The 24,601-nt window shown below is 40.8% G+C and overlaps 2 protein-coding genes and 1 pseudogene across 4 annotated transcripts in view; all 3 read left to right on the top strand.

Annotated features, from left to right (window-relative positions):
• The window catches only part of Haus3 (HAUS augmin like complex subunit 3), a 16,415-nt gene extending 15,427 nt beyond the window's left edge, over positions 1–988 (top strand). Inside the window, exon 4 of the mRNA XM_004624613.2 lies at positions 661–988. Within this exon, the coding sequence (XP_004624670.1) occupies positions 661–894 (234 nt within the window). The 3' untranslated portion in view covers positions 895–988. The remainder of the gene's footprint in view (positions 1–660) is intronic.
• The window catches only part of Poln (DNA polymerase nu), a 157,313-nt gene that overhangs the window by 16,578 nt on the left and 116,134 nt on the right, over positions 1–24,601 (top strand). For all 3 annotated transcript variants that reach the window (XM_004624614.2, XM_023700123.1, XM_023700129.1), the window contains exons 2-3: positions 3,922–4,066; positions 21,715–21,794. In XM_004624614.2, coding sequence (XP_004624671.1) covers positions 3,928–4,066; positions 21,715–21,794 — 219 coding nt within the window. In that variant the 5' untranslated portion in view covers positions 3,922–3,927. The remainder of the gene's footprint in view (positions 1–3,921; positions 4,067–21,714; positions 21,795–24,601) is intronic.
• Positions 24,195–24,561, top strand: LOC101564889 (annotated as a pseudogene).

Here is a 24,601-nt window from a genome sequence, read left to right on the forward strand (position 1 = left end):
TTTTTTTATGTATTTGATACAGGGTCTTACTATGCAGCTCGGATCAGCTCGGTCTTGTAGAGATCCTCCTTTTTCAACCTACCCAGCTCTGGGGTTCCAGGTGTGCACCACCATATCTGGACACAGGGCTCAGCATGCCTGGGGGCAGGGCCGGCCCAGTAGCATTGGGTGCCAGTGATTGAACTCTGATCCCTGCACTTGCCTAAGCAGGCACTTAGTCTGCTGAGCTACCTTGCCAGGCTTTTTTTTTTTTTTTTGGTCTTTTTGAGATGGTTTCACAATGCACTTTAGGATGGTCTTGAACTCACTTTGGAGTCCAGGCTGGCCTTAAACTCAAGGCAGTCCTCCTGCTTCTACCTCCCAAGTGCTGGGGTTACAGGCATGCATTATCATGCCTACTTGCGTGCAGTAGTATTTATTGAGTATATGAATGCATAGAACAGTTTACATTTGCTTTGAATTACTTAATATACGTGTCAGAAGTTGCAGTTAATTTTGCAAGTAATCCTTAAGCCTATTATGGAACTTTAATTGCAATGTATTGTTAAAATTATAGGAGTTATTAAATCATTAGTCTTTCCCTATAACTTTTATATTAAATTATAATTGGTGTTAGGTATAAAAATCTTGATGAAAAGCATTTTTATTTTTCTCTTTTAGGACATAACAGAGCAGTTTCATCAAGTAGAATCTCAGCTGAATAAACTAAATCTTCTCCTTACTGATATTCTTGCTGATGTGAAGACAAAAAGAAAAATTCTGGCAACTAATAAATTGCATCAGATGGAAAGAGAATTATATGTACACTTTTTTAGAAATGGAGACTATCTGAAAGATATTGTGGAAAATCTAGAAAACCAATCAAAAATTAAGGCTGCTGGTCATAAAGACTGAAAATAACAAAAACCAAACCTGTATTAACATTTTACATTTTAATGTTTTATGTATTAAGAGAATGTCTAATAAATACTATGTTTTAAAATTTGAAGTTAATGGACCATTTCATTTAATAGATTCAAATACCGTGTTACAGAGATTAAATGTCCTTAATCTAGAAATCCAGTGCTTCAAAATCTTACTATGTACTGACATGTCATAAGTGAAAAATACTTGACTACATGATGGGTCATAGTCACAGTGTAGGTGCAAATAAAAATACTGTATAAAGTTCCATCAGGTTGTGTGTGTAACATATCAAACAAATGAATTTTATATTTAGACCTGAATCCCATTCCCTAAAGAGGTCATGGTGTACTACGTAAATATTACAAACCTGAAATCCAAAATACTTTTGCTTCTAAGCATTTTATGTAAGGAATATTCACCTGTATCATCTGTGTTCACTTTTTTTCATTGTACGACAATGGTTCAGATGGGGCTGGGGAGATACCGGGTGCTGTGCTGCTGTGCCGGCCCCTGAAACTGGGTGTGATAGTGCACGCCTGTAATTCTAGTGCTGGGGAGGCAGAGACAGGAGGATCACTTCCAGTCTGAGCTTTGTAGCAAGACCCTGTACCAAACTTAAAAAAAAAAAAAAAGGGTTTAGCACACCAGTGTTTTTTTATCATTTGGTTATTTGCTTAGTGGCACTTAGTCCTGATACATTTCCTCTCACAGAGAAAAAGCATTATGTGATGCAAATACTTTTAATACAGTTAGATTTCTTCTTTACTGTTTTCTTGTGTTAATTATCTTGAAAATTTATAGAACTTTGAGTTAGCATTCTTAGATCTATAGGCCTTAATAGTAAATGCTAGTTTAACTTTGTGAAGGTTTACTTACCTGATGTCATCTGTGTTATCTCCGTGTCCCATTTAATACCCTCTCCCAGAGAAGGCATGGTAAAGCAGGTATGGTAGCACATTCCTGTAATCCCAGCACTCAGGAGACCGAGGCAAGGTTGCCACAAGTTCAAGACCTGGGCTCTATAGTGAGTACAAGTCCAGCCTAAGCTGCATAGCAAGACACTGTCTCAAAACTATCCAAATATAAAGAAACAAATAGTATGTATAATGCCTGTATTTTAACTATTTTCACTCAAGACATTTAGGAGTTAATACCATTAACTACCATTTAATACCCTCTCCCACAGAGAGTATTAAATAGGACATTCCAGAAACCAGTTTTAAGTCATTTCTGTACAATGAGGGAGTCTCAAACCTCATCCATGACATGAATAAATTTTGTTCTTATATGCTATGTAAGAATGACTCATTTGGTAGCCCTGTCAGTTATCAGATGTGTAGAATTCAGTACTGCCAGCAGCTCCAGGCTTTCATAGGGTTTGGAATATTTTCCCAGAGAGGTTACTGCTATACAGTGAAATAGCCAAGTACTTCAATTTTGACAAGATTTTGTCACTCATTGTATTTTCCCATTGTTCTCTCCTATAGACTGAGACTGGGTATTCCTGCTTTTATCACAGACTGCCAGGACTCCCTTGATCTTTTTTTATTTCTTCCTGGATTTTAAGAACATTGGTTTCTGCAAGATAGATCACACAAATGATGTGTATGCCTTATAAATAGCCTTCAAATGAAACTTGAAATTTGTTTTAAAATTATTAAAAAGTGATCAAAAGATGTACATTTTTAATGTCTTAGGAGTGAAAATACTTAAAATATAGGCATTATACATACTATTTTTTTTTATATTTGGATTTTTTTGTTTGAGACAGTGTCTCGCTATGCAGCTTAGGCTGGACTTGTACTCACTATAGAGCCCAGGTCTTGAATTTGTGGCAATCTTGCCTCGGTCTCCTGAGTGCTGGGATTACAGATATGTGCTACCATGCCTGGTTTACAATTTAGACAATTAGAAACTAAGAGTATATCCCTGAGGAATTAGCTGAGGAGCCCGGTTTGTAATTTAGACAATTAGAAATTAAGTTAGTATAGAGCTGAGGATTTAACTCAGCATGGCAGTGTGTGCCTGGCAAAGGTAAGGTCCTGAGTTACATTCATGACACCACATGCACACACAAAAAATGTACAAAGTAATTTGAAGTAGCTTATTTGCAAAATTCTTAAGATCTCAATTTATCTGTGGCTTTTGTTAGCTACCACGTAACTTTGTAGGTAACACCTTCAATAGTATTACCTGCTTGTTCTATGGAATGCCATAAAAACTCATTTCAGGTGGACTTCATGGATTTTTTTAAGCTATGGGTATCAGAAAAATGGGCACGCTTAGGTAAAAGTAAGCACTGTTAATTTTTCTAACCCATGAATAAAAATGTTTTGTCAATTGCTGTATAGATTAAAGCTTATTTTTATGAAGTGAACTTTAATATGTTTGAACAATTTTTAGCAGTCAATTTTATCCTATAGTTGTCAGTTTCTTATTTGAGTGACTTAATTTTTTCCTGTTCTGTCTTGAGATAGAATTTGCTTTTTCTCAAATAATATGGAAAAAACATGTCACTTTGTTTTTTGGCCTGTGGTAGCAAATTCTGTTGAAATTAATGTCAGATGATTTAGATGTGTGAGCAGGGCTTGGTCTATATACTTCCCACCCAGACCTTCACCTGCTCAGCCCTTAAGACCCGTAAGGCTGAACAGTGGAAGTGCTGGCAGGCTGCATTTGCCTTGAGCCAAGTCAGTTGTACTTGATGTGCTGTCAGATTTATTTACTTTAAAGATTAATAACCATTTTTCAAAATGGAGGAACAATTTTAATAGATTGCTTCATAATTGGTTTAAAGTAAGTTATTTTCTCTTTAACCCCCAGTTGAGTGTCTAGCTATGTTTTTTCCCCTGACCATCCTATTGGGATTAAATGATAATAGAAACCTATCTCATGGTTACTAATATTGATGTTTAAGTGAAAATCTCAGTACATAATTTTCCAAATACATAATGGAGTTTCATATTTTGAAGTCTCAATATAAGTGTATTTATCTTATGTTAATCTTACATTTAGGACTGTATGAAAATGGACAATCATGAGACATGTGTAGGCTTTGATCTCTGTGAGATACCTCTCTCCAGTGTTGCTCAGAAGATCATGTCTGCTATGCATTCAGGTGATGTAGTGGATTCTAAGAACTGGGGAGAGAGTACAAAGAGTAAGTAATTTTTATGAATCTTTCATTATCTTGAATGTTAATAATTCCTAAGTCTAAGAATTGAAAGTGAAATTAATTAGTATAATTATTCTATGGAACTCTGTTTTATACACAAGTACCACACCTACAAAGAAACCTAGTTCCTGTCTGCTTTATTCTTACTCAGTGCTGAGTTATGCTCACTTAAATTTCATGGTCCTTTAACTTACTGCTTTAAAAAAATTCCAGGTATTTCTGTTAAACATTCCCTTAGAATTCGGATCAGTACTTAAGTATTTTTAAAAGAGATGCATTTTCATAGTGCTTTCTGCTTGGCTTTTGGGTCGTTGAACCTGTACACAGTATTTGCTATTGTGAGTGGGTATGAGTGTAAGAGAAGTATTTTGGCAGTATGTGTATTATAGTGTCACAAAAACATACAAACTCTGGGTGGCAAAGAGCAGTTGTTCTCTGTGTGTTTATGATATGTATTATAATAGTATAAACAATGATATATGCTCACAACTTTTAATGAAATATATCTTGCATAAGAGAATTGTTTTGCTACTCACAAAGCAGGTTTCTTCTTTTTTAAATAAATTTGCAAGTTTGGGCCAGTTATTTGTGGTTTACTCTTTTCCTATAGAGTAAGGTATGAGAAAAATACTAAGTAATTAGATTGATATGAAATAATTGACAGCATTGCCAAATATTAGCACAAAAGCTGTCAAAAATAATTTCTTCATAAGTACAGTAGCACTTACTATCTCAATCTGTTCACATTCAAGCATCTGTTACTTACATATTTTAGTGTAATAAAAATCACAAATAAGCCAGTAAGAATTTCTGAACTATATATTTAGCAATTTATAGAGTTTTATGGGAAATGAAAAATAATTTTAAAATATTTAAACATTTTATTTATTTATTTGTATTATTAGGAATTGAACCTGGGCCTTTATACTGAAATTCATCTCCAGCCTTTTTAAACATTTTTTATTTTAAGACAAGTTTTGCCAAGTTTCCTAGGCTGGGCTTGAGTTTCTAATCTCTTGCTTCAACATGCCCAGTACTGGGATTACCGGTGTGCTCCACCACTCCCAGATAAGCACTAAATATTCTTCCATTTCTCTTTATTTCCCATAAGATACAACTAGGCATGTAGTCCGCATCCAGACATTTCTATTTTTTTTCTGTAAAATTCCAAAAATAGTAGAACAATGTGTACATGGCAGAGGTAGCGATGTACTTTCCTTCAACACCTGATAAGAATAGTGAAATGCCTCTGATAACAATGTCAAAAAATTTATGGTAGTCAGTCCATCTTGTACGAAACTCATGTCATGCCCTGAAATGCTCTTTTGAACTTCTGACTTTTGTTCATAAAAAGATAAATTTATTTTTCTGCCAAATGTTTTTGGATTTGAAAAAATAGTAGAATTTTCATAAGGATTCTATATTTTATATTGCTAAGTCACCACAAATTTCCTGGCTTCAAACAACACATTGTAGAATGGTTTTTGTGGGTCAATCTGGGCATGGCTCAGTTGAGTGCCCCGTGAGGCTGTAGGCTGTGTCAGCTAAGGATGGGTCTCATAGAGGCGTGAGTGAGAAAGCATTGTTTTCCACACCCACATGGGTTGGCAGTTCCTTGTATGCCTTCATGCTGAAGGCCTCCATTTCTTCCTGGCTGCTGTCTGGAAACCACCCTCAGATGCTTTTCATGTGGTCCTCGTCTCAGGCAGTTTGCTGTTTCAAAGCAAGCAGGAGAGTCTCCCTTAGCCTGACAGACATGAGTCTTATCTGACCTCACATATCCTGCCACCTTTGTGGTGTTCTTGGTTAGAAATCAGACACTCGATGAACCATCTACACTCAATGATTGAGTTTACCAAGGGTAGGAACACCAGGAAGCAGGAACTGTAGGGCTGTTTTGGGATCTTTCACTCACATCCCTCTTTGATTTCTTCCTAGAAGAATCTGAATTAAAGTTGGTGGGTTTTCAGTGAGTTCTGATGGACAGAAAGACTTAATTCCCGGGTTCTTATCACACACTGAGCTATGTTATGTCGTATTTCTCCCCTTCCCCCTCCTCCCTTCCTTGTCGTAGTTTTCCTCCTCCTCCTCCTCTTCCTCTTCTTCCTTCTCTTCTTCTTCCTCCTCCTCCTCCTCCTCTTCCTCTTCTTCCTCCTCTTCTTCCTCCTCCTCCTAAATTCCTCCTCCTCCTCCTTCACTGAGCTGTATCCCCAACCCATGTCGTATTTCTTACAAGAAAAGAAGTCTGGTAAATCAGCCTTTAATTTCTGCCACATAAATATCAAAATTGAACTCAGAAATTATGGAAATAAAGTACAAATGTTTGCCTTTACTTAGTAAAACTACATAGCATTAAACCTGTGGTGTGTGTTACTTTGAAATCTAATTGTGTGATCTTTTTGATTGACTGTGGTATCTATAAACATATCTGGTAAGCATTGGACTGTTCTGTCTTCTTGAGACAACCCTAGAGCTCTATTGTAAAAATTTGCCATGAAAAAATACTAGAACTGTAGAAATCTAAAATGCAGTTTAATAAACTTATGTGAGGATATTCAAGTAACAGCTCACATTGCCAGCATCTCAAAATTTCCCCAAACCTGCTCTAAGGTGACTGTTATCCTGAGTTTTGTGACTACCACTTCCTAAACATGGGCATGTCATATTGTTCTACAGAACCTTTTGGCAATTACTGGTTCAGCACGCAAGAACCCAGTCTACCTTCCTGAGGCACACAGTTTCCCTACTAACCCAGTCAGGTGTGATCAAATGGCCAGATTCCTGTCTGCAGGGTGTGAACTCAAGCGGTGTGTGCCACTTCCAGGATAGACCTGAAGATGGAACCTGAAATGACTCTTTGCTAGCCTTTGAGCTCTTTGAGGGCAGAGTAAAATGTCAGGCTTATTTTGCATGCCACCAAAGTTGGGCTAATCTGAGAATTAATTTCTTTCTGATTTGTAAGCACTTTATACAAACAATACAGGAAGGTTTTTACTATTTTATTGTCTTGTGAATACTTTCTTCAGCATTTTGGAGGGCTCTTTGTTTATAACACATTAGGCAAAATTTCTCTTTTTTAGCAAAAAGTAAAGTACAGGGCTGAGGGTGTAGTTCACTGCTAGGGCACTTGCCTACTAGGCACAAGGCCCTGGGTTTTATCATCTCATGGAAGAAAAAAAAAAAAGTCCATTATCCTGCATTTTTCTTAAACTTTTTTTCTTAAATATTTTTTACATACTTATGCATATATATGCCATCTGACATAAAGCTGAAGAAGTACTCACTAGGCAAATTGAGGCTTTTTCTTACTGATTGAGCTCTCCCTTTTACTGTTTTGGTTTGGGTTGGTTTTTTGAGACAGGGTCTCACTATGTAGCTCAGGCTGGTGGTGAACTATTTAGCCCAGCTGGCCTTGAACTTGCTGCATCTTCTTGCCTCAGCCTCCCAAGTATAGGGAACAACTGTGTTCCACATCTAGCCTCCTCTCCCTTATTTTTTTTTAATTATTTATTTGTGTGTGTGTGTGTGTGTGTGTGTGTGTGTGTGTGGCCAGCTCAGCCCACCAGGGGGCGGGGCTGGCTGGTATGTGGTGCTGGGGATTGAACCGCGGTCCCTGTGCTTTGCCAAGCTTGTTCTAAGTAGGTGCTTTAGACCACTGAGCCATCTCACCAGCCCCTCTCCCTTATTTTTTAACTCATGTTAACAATTCAGTTTGTGCTTTTAAAATTTTTGTTCCTTTCTTCTCCTGATTGTAATTATAGTGTTCCATCCATATCCCCTTCCTCCAGTGTCATTCGCTAAGGTTTTGTTGTGGTGCTTCACAGCAGTACATTTCAGCTTCCCCTAGTTTAGTCCTTGTCCCCAGGAGCACTCCTTAGTAAAACTCCAGCTGGCAATACAAGTCTGATTCCCAGGGTCCTCAGTCTGTTCTGGCTAGTGCCAGGGATGCCCTGAGAAAGCAGGCATGGAGTTTGGAGTTGGGTTGCCCTCAGGATGGTGCTGCTGATGTCACCAGTTGTACGTAGGGTACACATGGTTGGTACCTGGAGAGTTCAGACTGGTTGGAGGTGGTAGGTGTAGCATGTGCCAGTGAAAGCCACTGCGCTGGCCAGGGCAGTGGTGTGCATTTGAGAAATGCAGGCTGTGGAAATCAGAGGAACCTCGCAGCCTTCATCAAAAGAGACAGAGGGCCCTCTGTGATTGCAGCCTAATTTGACAGCCCCAGGGCTTCCATTACAGCCTATACCAATCCACCCCTAGCCCAGGCCAGAGAATGTCCTGGGCTCCAGAAATCATTGCTGTCTCTTTCCTGGCTGTGGTGCCCCAGGTCATGGCCTTGGTCAGGAAGAAGGATTTGACTCTGGGAGGCATAGAATGGGAACCTCTGGATTGAGTCCCACATACTCTGGGACCTGTAGGAGTGGTCACTCTTCTGTTGAAGGATAGCATCCCTCCCACTCTTCCCCATTTAAAAATGGTGCAAAAGCTTCTGTCTTGGGAGATTAAGAGATGCTTCCTGTTTACATTGTAATAGTTTAGGGGAAAATTTCTTTTTCTTTTTCTTTTTTTTTTTTTTTTTTGAGACATGGTTTTGCTATGTAGTTCAGGCTGACCTTAAATCCAGTATATAGCCCATGATGGCCTCAGACTCAAGGTTGTCTTCCTGCCTCAGCCTCCCAAGTGCTAGAATCACAGGCATGTGCCACCATGCCTAGTGAAAGTTTATTTTTTAAACAAAACCAAAGTCTGTAATCCTATATTGTTCTTAAAGCATTTTATGTACTAGGTGCACATCTGTATTATATGAAACTGTGAAAGCATTGATACATACAGCACAGCTTTTTTCCGTGTTGCTGTCACACTTTGCCTGGTTATTAAGTTTCAGCACAGCCTGGCCAAGCAGTACTGGGCCTGTTAAGGGGCAGAAACGAAATAGTAATTTGAATAAGAATTGTTTAAAACATTAACTCGTGATGGGATAAGCCTCCAAGGAGTAAAGAGAGATTCACCATAGCACACATAAGGAGCATCCTCCTCGCCCAGGGCTGAAGTAGAGTACTGAGTAAAAGGGACAAATTTAGAAGTCATTCCCCTCCAGGGTGAGATTCAGTAGTCCTTTTTTTTTTTTTTTTCTTTTTTGGTACCCAGGATTGAACTCAGGACCTTGCATTTGCCAGGCAGGTGCTTAAATCACTAATCTATCTCCCTGGCCCAGAGATTCAGTTCTTATCAGATGTCTGAGTTACTCTTCTCTCATTGCTGGGACAAATACCCAACACCCAAAATGAAGGAAGGAAAGGTTTATTTAGCTCACAGTTACTGGAGGTTTCAGTCCATACTTGGCTGGCTCCAAGGCAGAGTGGCACAGGGCAGAGAGCCTCAGTTCATGGCGGCAGCAAAGAGCAAGAGGAGCCATGGGAGGATAGCAGCAACCATGGCAATAGAGAAGAAGTCTGTCTCTTGGTCTCTCTTCTGTTACTTTCAGGCTCTCTGCCCCAGGCTGGGGGAGGTACTCACACCCATAATCCCAGCCATACTAAAACCCATAATCCCAGTGGATCATGAGTTAATCTCAAACTCTAGAAGTCCCCACCCCATGACTGCATGAGGCTTTTGGGGAACAACTAGACACAAACCATAAAATTCCACCCCTGGACTCCCAAAGTCTCATGCACATCCATTTGTGCAAAAGCCATTTTAGACCATCTCTAAGAGTTGCCAAAGTCCCAACAGTTTCAGCATTGCTGAAAAGTCCAAGTGCCAAGTCTCCTCCAAGATCCAAGGCAAACTCTTAGCTGTGAGCCCCTGTACAAAAGAAAAGTTAAACACTTTCAGCATTCAAAGGCACAAGATAAACATTACCATTCCGAAAGATACATACAGCAGGATACCAAGCATTGGACCAAAGCAAGTCCAAAATCCAGAGGGACAAACATTAAGTCCTATAAATCTTAATAAGACATCCGAAGCAATCTGTGGCAAACTGTGAGCTCCATGTGGCTCCGCCCCTGTGACACTCATGGTGGTAGCTCCCATGGCTTCTCTCTTAGGCTGGCTTTGCTCCTTCCTTGTAGTTTCCCTTAGATGATCCACATTCCTGGCTTTTCTAAACTTCTGGGTTTCCATAGAATAGGCTTCTCACTCACAGGTTTACATACTGGCCTCCCAGGCCTTCTGAAATCTAGGGGGAAGCCTTCTTAACCTCAGAACTCCTGCATTCTTCATGTGCCTAAAACCAGCCTCACCTGGATGATGCCACGGTCTGCTGCCAGCTGGAGCAGTAGCCAGGCTTCCTTCTCTCTTGACTGTAGGGGTTGTCCATGCTGGTGCCATTCTGGAACCTGGTGTGGCCCCTGCTGCCATTCTGGAACATGGGGCTCTGTGGCTTTTTCCTCAAGGCAAAGTCCCTGAGCTTTGCAGTTCTCAGGCCTCTCACCTCCTCCTGTGGTGCCCTCAGGCCTTCCTTTCCATTCTCTGACCCTTCTTGGCCATGAAGATCTTCTCAGCTGTCTTTGCATTCTATAGCTTTCCTGGTGCTTCCCTTCTGGCCAAGCTCATAACATTTTAAATCATCCTGCTTGGCTCTGCTCTTCATTTTCAACAAAAATCTGGCTAAAGCCCCCAATAACAGCCATGCCCCTGCTCCAATATTTGACTGCTTTGAAATATCTTTTGAAAGATTAGTCAGGGGCCGGGGAGATGGCTCAGTAAAATAAATGCTTCCCTGGCAAGCGCAAGGGTCTGAGTTCAATCCCTGGTTCTGAAAAAAAAAAGAATAGAAAGAAGGATTAATCAGTCCGCCATGCTTAATCTGAGTCTCAGGCAAAGTCTCTGGACATGAGCAAAATTCAGACAGTCTTTTGGCTAAGCTATAGCACAAATCATCTGGTGTCCAACACCAAATGCAGTCCTTCCCAGCAGAAACCTCAGCCTGGTCTTTACAGACAGGCTTCCTATCAGTCTTCTGGTATGAGCTCTGACCAGAATCTTGCCTACAGAACAGCCGAAGTTATTCCACTTCTTCGCAAGTAGACAACATCTCCAAACCTTTCCTGTCTCTTCCCATAAGCCAGTCCCAAAAACTTGTAATCCACATGGTCAGGTTAGTCACAGCAACAACCCCACTCCTGTGGTACCAAATTCTGTCTCAGTTACTCTTCTCTCATTGCTGGGACGAATACCTGACACCCAAAATGAAGGAAGGAAAGGTTTATTTAGCTTACAGTTACTGGAGGTTTCAGTCCATACTCGGCTGGCTCCAAGGCACCCAGGGGCACAGGGCAGAGAGCAAGAGGAGCCAAGGGAGGAGCAGCAACAACCGTGGCAACAGAGAGGAAGTCTGATGTTACATTCAGGCTCTCTGCCGCAGGGAGGGGGAAGTACACCCATAATCCCAGCCTTGGATCACCCATAATCCCAGTGGATCATGAGTTAATCACAGTCTCTAGAAGTCCCTGCCCATGACTGCATGAGGCTTTGCAGGGACAACTAGACATAAACCATAACATCAAGTTGTGTACATGTAACCTGGTGGGTGTCCCAGAAGAGTGCTGAGGTGTCATAGACAGGCTAGCACTGGGAGCTCACCCTCAGTGTCACTATCTGTGTGCCTGCAGAATTTGAGAAACTGCCCCGAGGATTTGCTGGCACACACTGGCGACCTGACTGAAAGGTGGTAGGCAGTGGTGCTGCTGGGCAGCTAGTGCATTGGCCAGAGTTGCAGGGACAAGAAGAAGGGCAAGCACAGGACCCATGTAGTGCCCTTCCTATGCCAGTGTTGCTTCAGCACCCTCTGCTGACAGAGCTTAGAATCTTGGCAGGTGTTCAGGCCAGCTCCAGTAAGACAAGCAGTGCAACAAGGACTGACTTTGTAGCTGAGGCAACAATTGATGACTCGCCCAGAAACAAAAGAGATTCTGCCCCAAAGGGATTGCAGAATCTCACTGGCATGTATACACAAGGCTGAGGAGAAGACAGGTAAAGCTAGAGCTGGTGAGGGAGCTCATCGATGGGGAAGTGCTCCTCAGAGACCCTGAAGCAAGATATAGTGCCCGTACACTGCTAGAATAGCTCTTGGTCCTTCGCAGGGAAACATTCACAGTGAGTGAAGCAGAGATGTTAGAACTGCCATATCAGGTGGTGAAAGAAGGACAAAAAGCCCAGAAGGTAGACAAGTTAGAGTGGCTGTGTTCTGGAGGGCTGGGAAATAGCAGATAGCAGTGTCTGGCAGGAAGGTCCCTCAGTGTGCCAAGCAGAAAAAAATGTGCTGATTGGCAGGGAGGGGAACCAGCTTTACAAGATCCCAGTGGTACCTGTCATTTGTGACCAGGGTTGCCAACAGGAGATGCTCCCTGATAGCAGTGAGCTTGATAGGATCTTCAAGTGGAGGCAGTGCCTGGTGGTGGTACCTTTCAGAAGGAGGGCAGACATAATTCTCATAGAGTGATGGAAGGAAGGAAGATACCTGGAGTAGAAGGACCATGCATTGCATTAGCAAGTGTGTGTGGCAGTTAGTACTCCCACCTTCCCCCCAGGGGGACATGGCCATTTACTCTGATACATCCTACTTAGGGAAAGGTAAACAATTAAGCATTTTAGAACAGTCGGTCATAGAGCCAATATGACATTGATACCAGGAGACCTGCAGTGTCATCATGGTCCCTGTTATGCAGTCAAGACCTGCGGACTTGGGCAAGAAATGGAACCTTGGGAAGGATCCTGATGCTGTGGCTCATGATGGATCTACTGGCAGCCTACCTTGGAGCTATTTCCAAGTCCCCAGATGTTACTTGGGATGGGAAGAATCCTAGATACCATTTCCTCGACCTGTGGGGTAAGAGCTACCATGGTGGGGAAATTTATGGCTGAAGCTGTTTCCTAGGTATGATAATAAATAAAAAACAGTGTAACAACCCAGAAGGATTGGCAAAAGTTAGTGCTGTCCCTACAGACCCAAAGGATTCAGAGGAGGGGGCAGTCCCTGTCATATCTGCATTTAATTCAGAAGTACTGAGACCGGGCGTAGTGGCGCATACCGGTAATCCCAGTGCTGGGGAGGCTGAAAACAGGAAGATCACTACAAGTCTGAGATGTGCAGTGAGACCCTGTACCAAATACATTTAAACAAAATTTCAGAAGTACTGAAAAGCTGGCTAGGTCCTGAAGCATGATAGTGGACAACATTTAAGTTAACCAAGTTGTAGAAGCTTCAGCAGCCTCTGGGCTGGGTGTGACACATACAACTTGCAAAGCTCAAGAGTGTAATACCAGTTAGTGATCAACACATGCATTCTTTTCCATTTATATCAGAAAGGAAAATCAGAAATAGATCACACTCATGATGGGTAATACCAACTTGCACCTTGATCTACGACTGTTATCAAGTGGATCTCTATTTTGATGACATAGTACTAGTCCGGCAGCATGAACAAGAAATAGCAAGCTCATGTGAGCTTTGATTGTCTAACAGGTAGGACATAAATTGCCACCTGTTGACAAGCAGTACAACAAGGACTAACTTTGTAGCTAAATCCTGGAAAGGTTCAGGGGCCCACCACAGCTGAAGCTTATGGGAACTCAGTGATCTGAGTTGTGGTAGAGTATTCCCTAACAAGAAAAGGGCAAATTACTACATTTTTTCACCTTCCATTACTAAGAAGGAAGCATTGTGTTTGATAGACCAGACATCTGTGGATGTAAGAAATGCAAGCAGTATCTTCCACGTTGAGGAGTAGTGTTCCAGCCCATACAGTGAGCAGCACCAAAAGCCAACAGCTTCTTGTACAGTGCAGAGAAGGACTCTATAGGAGGTTCAGTAAGTAAACAAATGGCCCAACTGCATGGATAGCCATAGCATTAGTGGTAGAGAAAAATGCCATCTGGTGTTTATAGCAAGGTCTCAACAGGAGAAACAAAATGAAGACTCCAAGGAACCTGGAGCAAGGTAATACTATCTGCAATAAAGAATTACAAATTTTCTTAAAACTTGAAACAACAGTAAGAGCCTCCTGCGCTGCCTCTGGCCCCTGATTGAGATGGGCTATAACACCACGAGGACATCAAGTGACCTTGAAGACATAACTGCCAGCATGCAGTGGTTCTTTCAGACTGCCAAGAGGAGGGCCAGCTAGGGACCAGGAAGATGGCTCAGTGGAATAAGCACTTCCCTGGCAAGCACAAGGGCCTGAATTAAATCCCTGGTTCCACCAAAACAAACAAACGAAAAAAAAAAATTTTTAAAATTTAAAAAAGAGGAGGGCCAGCCATAAGCTTGTTGTAGACCCACCACAGCCCTGGAAGACAATGTTGAGGGAAAATCTGATGGTAAAACTCTTGGTCAGAAGTCTGAATATCCAGTCTGTGTGAAAAGAGGAGAGGCTCCAGGGAAACATTTGGACCTGTGGGCAGTGGGGAGTGGCTTAGTGGGTTGACCAGGAACCTGGAAAATAAAAATTAGAAGGTCTGACATAAGTTCTTGAGCAACATGGGTAGACATATAAAATGGGCATGAAGTATTGCCTACCCACAAACATCCACCAAACAACATGAACAGAATGATATGCCTAGCTGACACCTTGCAACCTCGGTCCTATGCTGTTCCAACACTGACACATGGTTGCTCTTCAGCAGAGTAGCTGTGGGGCAGGGCTAGAGGCTGTGTATAATCCTAGAACCATGGTGCTCCTACTCACTAGAGCCAGTGTAGCTTTTTGTCTGTTGAACATCCAGATGTCCAACAGAGATCAAATGCCAAGGGCACCATGCTTTGGTGGTAGATTGACAATCCTGAACTGCTTATGCCCTGAAGTGTATCCATCCATTCTTCCTTCCTTCCTTCTTTCCTTTTTTTCTAAATAATTTTATTGAGAAACAAATAGCATTGAGAGAGTTTCAAAACCCATTAGTAGGGCAGTTTCAATAATTATTACATTGCATATTGTTGTCTTGGTGGTTATTCATTGTACAAGATGCAGACATGATATCCTGTCCACAAACACTATTAGAACAAATCTTTCTATTCATTGAATTAAGAGAATGTAGCTGTATATCTATCCTAAGTATTTTGAATATCCAGATACAAAGTGGTTGTTCATTTGTATCCCTTTTTTTGTTTAGTTTTGTCAGAGATAGGTATTCCATTGTCATTTAAATATTATAGGTACGTGAATTCAGCAAAATATTCCAGTATAGTCCAGTAGTCCATAATAGTGGGTTTTCCATAAAACTGGCAATGTCAGAAGTTGTTGACTTGAGCCTTTTACAGCTCAGCATATTAATATGGCTTTACTTTCTATCCTTTTTATACTTTTTTTTTTTGAGATGGGGTTCTTGAACTCATGGGCTCAGGTCTTCCTACTTCATTTCTCAAATAACTGGGACTACAGGTGTCCCCCACTGCACCCAGCTTCAGGGTAATTCATTTAGATAGAATTGACAGACATTGAAGGTGTGGATTCACCTTTCCCATTGGCATCACCTTGTTGGCTCCATACCCTAAGGCTCCTATGACACTTAATTGACACAGGATCCACACAGAGCTGAGGGCTGCCATAGGGGGCACACAACAATGGCACAGATAGGGCCTCCCACTGCTCCCTCATAGTCATACCCCCAGACAGTGCCATCTGACAGAGCAGCAGAATGTTCTGTGGAGGCACAGCTTGGAGATGGCACCCTGCAGAGAGCAGCAGCCTTCAAGGTGCAGTGTGTACTTACCCGAGTGAGCATTACTGGTGCAGTGTACCCAGGATGTGATAAACAGCCCTGGGAGGCAAAAGGTAGAAGTTATCACTCCCAGGAACCACTTAGGATATCTGTGTTCACATACACACTTCTGATTCTACAGGTCTAAAAGTTGGGCTCCCAACTTTCACAGGGCCATAAGCAAAGCTCCATTACATTTCAAGCACTTATCAGTCTCCTTATGCTAAGAGATTGACAGGTAAAGAGTATAGCACCCATCTTGCCAGGGTAACTGACCCCAAGTGTAGGAGGAGGTATAGTTGTTACTACCTAGTGTGGGTGAGGTAGCACCCAGCAGATATGATTGGTTACTTCCCTTCCCAAATGTATGGCAAATGCAGGCAGCATGGCCAGAGAAGGGCAGAGTTAGCAGGTCTTACCTCAGAATGAGGCTTTGGTTCACTGGTGCTAAGCCACAGTGAGGGAACCTTAGGTGAGAGTGGCGGGAGGTAGATGTCATTTCACCTTGAGACTAGTGCACCAAGATGTACTTCATCTTGTCAATGTCCTTTTCTAAGGAAGAGACCACCAGATCCTCCAGGCACTGTCCGGGCAGTGTAGCATGAACTGTAGTGAGTGTTGCAGGTGCCCAACTCCCACATGAGGAGCTACTAGACAAACCCTCCTGGTGACCCTCCAAGCCACAGAGCTTCTGTGACCAATGGTACACTCCTTCCCCAAGGAGAAGTGTATTAAAGGACTGGCTGGTGCTTGAGAATAGAGGCCCAGATCTCCAGTCTCCTGAGGACCTGATGTAGAGCCAGGCTCAGCCCAGAGAGGGTCTCAAGTGACAGCGTCTTAGCTTTTTCTTGCTCTGGCCCTGCCTCCTCCTTTCCTTAATTACAAACCAGTGCAAACATCCATCAAGGAGACAACTTTCCAGGGGACTTGACCCCTGCCAGGGCATGTGGGTAACATTTTTATATAGATAAACGGGGAAACTTGATTATTGTTCTAAAGAACAGGTGGTGCTTAGTTCTCTTTAATGGCCCTAGCTCATCATGTGAATGTCATATTGTCATTCAGTTCCCCTCTTGATACCTTTTTTCTTATGCATTTAGTGTAGGGTCTACAGGGTCTCACTGCATAGATCAGACTCATGGTGATTCCTCTGTGTTCAGCTCCCAAGTGCTGGGATTACAGTTGTGCACCACCATGTCCAGTCTCAATCGAGTCTCAGCACACCCTGGGGTGGGGGCTGGCATGGCACACTGGGAATCAAATCCCAGAAGCAGCACTGTGCCTAAACAGGTGCTTTAATCCGATGAGCTATTTGGCCAGCCATCCTCTTGATATTTTACTAGTCTTTTGCCATAGGAGCCATACTGCCATACACATCTGATTTAAACCTATTTTACTGATGCATATATTTCTATGAAGTAGTTAGCTAACATAAGATTGATGTGTTTCATACCTCTGATTTTTATTCCTCCCTTTCTCTCTCCTTCTCCCCATCCTACAGATAAACCTATATATCTTTAAATTTGTTGATCTAAATTTCACAGCCCGCACCCTACTCAGGAAAGAGAACATTGGTAGCATTCCCAGAGGCCCATTATATGCTTCTCTTAGCTAACAGCAATGTTTAGATTTTTAATTTCAATCAACATTGACTGTTTCCAACAAGGTGCTAAGTATTTACATTTTTATCCATGATGCACAAGAGTCCCTCTTCCCCTTTATCTCCTGTCATGTATCACTTAATGACAGGGACACTTAGTAAGATGTGCCTTCCTAGCTGATTTTTTCATTGTGTGAACATCATAAAGTGTGCTTACACAAACTAGGACATCTGTGATGTCACCAGGCAACATAAGGACTGCTGTCATATATCCTGTCAATTGTTAGCCGAACTGTTTTTATTTGGACATGGTTTTAATTTTCATTTCCTTGACTACTAGTGAGTTTCTGTATTATGTTTGTTTGCTGTTGGGGCTTTCTATTTTGTGTATTGTCTTCCTATCCTTTGCTTAATTTCTGTTGTCTATTTTGTCAATATGTAAGAGCTTGTTGTATAATTTAGGTATTAGCCCTTGGTCATCATTTTTGTTCCAAATAGATTTCCAAATACATTACTTTCTTTTGGATGTGGTTGTACCAGCTCTATTTATTAGTCTGCCCTTTCCTATTGAATTGGAATGCTATCTTCATTGTTTATGAAGTTATCATGTGCTCTGATATCAGTTTCTGATTGTCTATTCTGTTCTGGAGGTTTTTTCATGTACGGCTATTCATATACCATGTAGATTTGACTACAGTAGTTTTATGTGTGTCATGATAATCTAGCTGTTTCCAAGATTTGGATGTCACAAATTGTGCTGCTATAAACATAGGTACACATATATCACTACAATATGACATTTTCAGTTCCTCTGGGAAAATTCCCAGTAGGGGAATAACTGGTTTGAATGGGATTTCTAGTCCTAGTTTTTTAAGGAGTCTTCACACTGATTTCCAAAATGGTTGAATGAGGAATGGATGAAAAAGATGTGGTATTTTTATACAATGGAGTATTACTCAGCTATAAAGAATGATAAATTCAAACCCTTCATATTTAAGTGGATGCCACTTGAAGATATACTCATAAGTGAAATAAGCCAGACCCACATATGTAAATATCATATAGTCTCCCTAGTATAACAACTCAAAAGAAGAAATAAAAATAGAAAGGTATAACACAATTAAAAGGAAAGCGAGAATTTGAGGATTAGACAATGAAGAGAGGGCAAGGAAAAAAGCTAGGAAACATGACAGGGGCAAAGCCATACATTTATATGTACAATATGGGTAAGGCAATGATCTTGAGAATCTTCAGAAGGTTTTCGAAACTAGCAGTTAATTGGTAGGATTCTCACCCTGACTGACTATATATGCTGATACCTGTGAACTAAGCACCTGCACTGAAGATAGCAATGTGTAATAGTAGGATCATGCTTGGAATGCCTGTCATTCTGGTTTTCTAAATACATACTACTTGTTATGACATACCAATTACTGCCATACTGTCTGTCAAATAAATGTTTGTTTAAAAAAAAGGTAATAAATGAAAATAAGAGACAAGAAAAAAAAATGTCACAGGACTGTCCTGCTACAATGCTGTCTAGGGTTAGATTTCTAAATTTCTGTGTAAAAATATGTAATTGTTAATTCCTATTTTTGAAAAAATATTGTTTTATATTTTTAATTTTTTTCTTCATCTTCTGTAGGGACTTAAAGGTTAATGTATCAATATTTGATAGAAAATACCTGTCCCGTGTTATGCCTAAGATGTGTAATATTCAGATAGTGAGATTAAGCTCAGCTGCCTATGTTGTAGGGTAATAACAATAACCTTCTCCTCTGGAACATTAACAGCCTAACTTTACAGACCAAAAATTAGAGAAAAAGAAGGGCTGCAAGGACCGCCAACGTTTTGGCCCTAGCCTTTCAAGGTCAATGAAGACTCAGGACATAGGAGAACCTGTACTGTAACATGTAACTCAGTTGTGTCCCAAATTTTCTGAGCAAGAAGATTATGCAGCCACAGAGGAAAGTGATCGATGATGTAGAGTGTGCCTAAGGAGAGTCACATGGAGAGAAAACATACTCTCAGGCTTTCACAGAGAGCAAACTGGTCAAGCAATGGCCGTGACTCATCCACAAGGCTGACACTGACAAAGGATCTACAAACTGCTGTATAGGGTTTCAGGATAAATCCTGAGGGGATTTGACTGAACTTATCAGATATAAAAGCTACATTTCTTGTTATATAGGTCTTGCTTTATTTTAGTCTTAACCATCCAGCACAAAAGTATAAAAACAAAGTATAAATAGTAAAGCCATATTAATGTGCTAAGCTGTAAAAGGCTCAAGTCAACAACTTCTGACATTGCCAGTCTTCGGAAAACCCACTACTACTATGGACTACTGGACTATATTGGAATGTTTTGCTGAATTCACATACCTATAATATTTAAATGACAATGGAATACCTATCTCTGACAAAACTAAACAAAAAAAGGGATACAAATGAACAACCACTTTGTATCTGGATATTCAAAATAGTTAGGGTAGATATACAGCTACATTCTCTTAATTCAGTGAATAGAAAGATTTGTTCTAATAGTGTTTATGGACAGGATATCATGTCTGCATCTTGTACAATGAATAACCACTAAGACAACAATATGCAATGTAATAATTATTGAAACTGCCCTACTAATGTGTTTTGAAACTCTCTCATTGCTATTTGTTTCTCAATAAAATTATTTTTTAAAATGCCATAACCAAAAAAAAATGATAATCTAGCAAAGCAAATCTTTTAATTTTATATTTATCTATCTGCTTTTTATTTTCTTAAAAGTATGTTTGCAGTAATTAGTGTTTACAGTCCTTGAATGAATCAGTACATGTACAGAACACGCCTTAATGCCTTTCTCATTTCTTTCTCTTCTTCCCTCCATCTTTCGAATCCTTCCCATGTGAGAAAGATCTCTGTCCTTACTTCCTATCATCTATCTTTTGATTTGTTCTTTATTTATAATTTGGGCTTTTCACGTAAGAGAAATCATGTGCTATGTAAGCTTGTGTGTGATGGTCTCAAGGTGTATCCATTTCCTATAAATGACTCAGCTTTACCTTTATGGCAGTACAGTACCTCATTTTGTGTAGCTACCACATTTTCTTTGTCATTACTCTGTTGGTGGACTTAGAGGCTGCTTCCAAGATTTAGCTGTTCTGAGTTGTACTGCTGTGACATAGGTTTGCGTGGATCACCATAGTATGATGACGTCAGCTCTTTGGGGAAGACACCTAGACGGGGAAGAGCTGGGTCCAATTTCCACACAGATTTCCCTTTTGTTTGTATCAGTTTACATTCCCAACAACAGTGTAGAACGGTTCCTTTTTTCCTGGAGCCTCATCAGCATTTGTTATATTTATCTTGAGATACTTAGTTTTTTTACATGTACTTGGATATTAGCAAGATGCTGTCTTAAAATAAAAAAGGCTGGGGATGTAGCTCAGTGGAAAGGCCCTGGTTCAATCACAAACAAAAACAAAACACAGACACCCAACTCATGCTGCCTTGAGTTCAGTCCTTGTTCTACCACTTACATTCAGGCTAAGCTTACTAAAATTAAAGCAAATCTAAGTTAGACGTTTGTATTAATGATGTTTACTGACTCTCTGCTCCACTGCTATATTATTGATTGGTTTTAAGAGCTTCCTCAGTGGAGCTAGAGGTAGAGTAAGAGGCAGAGCTGTTGCCTAGCTTGTGCTAGGTCCTGGGTTTTATCAATGGCACCAGAAAGGAATGGAGAGGGGGACAGGAGAGAGAGGGAGGGAGGGAGGGCGACAGGAAGAGGGAGATCCTCAAACCTTTAAATTTGCAGTTTCTATAGAACATCGACTTTGGGTTTTCAAAATCAGGCACTCAAATGCAAATGTCAAGCAATTATTATTATTATTATTATTATTATTATTATTATTATTATTATTTTGGAGGCCCGAAATGCATTAAGGCATTTCTGGTTTGCCGGGGCTCTCTGGGTTCAAACCACAGAAGCTTGAGCTTGAGGGCTTCGTTTTGGCAGGCACTTAAAAAACTGAGCTTCACAGAAAAAAAAAAAATAAAAAAAAACTGAGCTATTGGGCAGGCCCCTCAAGCAATTATTTTTAATAAATATTTTATATTTACATAAATCTGTTTCTGGTTAACTTGAAAATATTTCACATGACTAGTTATTGCAATTGTAATATATATTTTATTGTGAATTTTACTACAGTAAAATTCATTTAAGAAAAATATATGTAAATAACATGATTATGCCAGCTGTTTTCAGTGTTGATTGTGTTACTTATATTTCACTCTTTCTTTAATGCTTTGTATTTCCCTTTTGTTTTCTCTAAAGCTATAGCAGTGAGCACCAGATCCAGTGTTGAGTGTTCAGTGCTCCTCAAAGATGGGGGAGATCAGTCATTGGAAGGAAGGGTAAGCCGCTGAGGATGTGGCACTGTGCTGCTAGCACGCAGCCGCGTGTTCTCCAGGAGCACACGTGCAGACTTTGTGGGATGGGGGCGGGGGGGACACAAGCACAGCAGGTCTCCCGGGAACTGTGCCAAGTCCTGGGATGGGGGACACTGAGAATGCCTAGGCCCCAAAGGGAGGGACATGCAGGCCATCTGTGTGCTGCTCCAGTGCGCCTTCTTGGTCCTGGGGACAGAAGTGTAAGGTATTCTTCTGAAGTGTGGAAGGTGTATCTGAGCTGAGATGCAGTGGTTGACTAGGAGGTGGCCAGCCTGGAGACCTCACTTCTGGAGCATGGGGAGGATGCTGAAGGCATTTTTCAGGCTGAGGGAGCTTCAGAGTGGTGGAAAGAAGCAGAAGCCCAGAAAGATAAGGGCACAAAGTCCACACTGGGTGAGGTAAGCAATTTGGGCTAGAGAGGAGAGAGAAGAGGAGGTCCCACCACTAAGGGCCTTCTATGTGAAGCTGTGGTGCAGGTAGCCTAGTGGTTAAGTGAGTGGATTCTGGAGAGAACTACTTACACTCAGGTCCTGTCCTAACTTAATTCAAACTTAAATTCCCTATAGCAAATAGGCGTAATGATAAAACTATCACTTGGGTTGCTAGGATGAGTATTTGACCCTGGAATTTTGAAAAGCTGTATACTTCTTGACATATTTTTAAATTGTTTAAAATATAACAAGTTTTAAAAAGTTGCAAAGGATGTGCTTTCTGGTGTCTTGTTAATACTGACATTTTAAAATCATACATTTGAAATATATCCACTATGGTTAAAACTACTCTAGCAACTAGATAGCCATAATCATCCCCTTAAAAATACATGAACGAGCTGCCGTCTTGCATCCCCGCCACATTTTCCGTGTGCCTAATCTCAGCTGATCTACCTGAGACACACTGAGTGCCAGCCCCAGTCCCCCGTGCTGCCCCATATCCATGCTGACAAGATGAAAAAAACTATCATGAACTAGGAAGAACTCACCAAACTTCAGGCACAAGTGCACATTGGTGGGAAAGGAACAGCTCACAGAAAGAAGAAGATGGTTCATAGAACAGCCACAGCAGATGATAAAAAAAAACTTCAGTTCTTATTAAAGAAGTTAGGGGTAAACCATATCTTTGGTATTGAAAAAGTGAATATGTTTACAAACCAGGGAACAGTTATCCAATTCAACAACCCAAAAGTTCAGGCATCTCTGGCAGCAAACACTTTCACCATTAGAAGCCATACTGAGATGAAGCAACAGACAGAAATGCTACCCAGAATCTTGAACCAGCTTGGTGCAGACAGTCTGACTAGTTTAAAGAGACTGGCTGAAGCTCTACCCAAACAAACTGGATGGAAAAGCACCGCTTGCCACTGGTGAGGGGGAGGATGATGAGGTTCCAGGTCTTGTGGAGAATTGTGATGAGGCTTCTAAGAGTGAGGCAAAATGAACTAAGGCAGCTTCTGAAAAAGATCAAACTGGGAAGAAATTACTGGGAACTGCTATTTTATATTATGGCTGCTTTCAAAAATTGTTTTTGTTTGTGGATCTGATAAAATCTAGATCTCTAATATTTTTTAAGCCTAAGCCCCTTGGACACTGCAGTTTTTTTCAGTTTCTGCTTACATACAATTCATTTTTCGCAGCCAGTTATACTGGAGAAGCATGGGAATAAAGTTTGAGACAAAGATTAATCAAAAAAAACATGAACAAGATCTTCAGCAGACTGAAATCTTTTTCTCATGCAACCCGTTTTATTGTATACTCCTCCACAGAATTTTTAATTAATATAATTTTATGCTCAAAAGTCTGTTCTTAAAAACCATATAATTTCTCTGCAATAAAAATGAATATAAATTTAAAATTTTCCATGACATATGACCAAGGGTTAATTTTTTTTAAAAAATGTCATAAATGAATCTTATGAAATGTATAGGGATGCTTTTTCTGCATTGGTTGTTTAATTTGTAGATATGTTAATGTATATTGCACATTGCTAGAATGAGAAAGGTCACTACTGAGCTATTTTTTATATTAATAAGTAGATTGACATATTTTCAAATAGTTTTGGTGATCTCATTTTCTCTGTAAGTGGCCTTTACTTTTCAGTGGTAAATTGTTACTCCTCAGTCTTATGCAGACACATTGTCCTCCCATGCTGGCCTCTCTCGTAACTTGGCTGTTTCCCAGAACATGGGCCAATGGAGGTATTTTGAGCTCTTGCATATGCCAGCCCTGGGACTCAGATGTCCATACTTCCCTTGATAGAGAAAAGATACTGTTCAAAAAGACACTACGCGGTCCCAGCTGTAGAGCGAAGAGCTGCAGGCAGCAGGCATCTCATCGCCATTCAGCGTTTTTTAAAATTTCAGCTATCAAAATGGGCAGAATTTTCCTTGATCATATTGGTGGTACTCAGCTGTTTTCATGTGCAAATTGTGATATAATCCTGACCAACCGCTCAGAACGCATCTCTACTCAATTCACAGGTGCCACTGGTAGAGCATTTCTTTTTAACAAGGTAGTTAATCTGCAGTACAGTGAAGTTCAAGGTCGAGTCATGCTCACTGGCTGCCACATGGTTCAAGATATGAACTGCAAAAACTGCAATAGCAAACTGGGATGGATTTATCTCAGTTTGCCGCTGAACACAGCCAGCATTACAAAGGAGGCCATGTGATCCTGGAACGTGCTGTAGTTCGAGAGAGCAAGGCTTTGAAGAGCATGTACCATCTGATAATTCTTGAAGAAAAAGAGATAAATCCATCTTTTCCCAGGTCTCCTTCA

This window comes from Octodon degus, unplaced genomic scaffold (assembly GCF_000260255.1).
Source record: "Octodon degus isolate 3935 unplaced genomic scaffold, OctDeg1.0 scaffold00006, whole genome shotgun sequence".
NCBI classification, from domain to species: Eukaryota; Metazoa; Chordata; class Mammalia; order Rodentia; family Octodontidae; genus Octodon; species Octodon degus.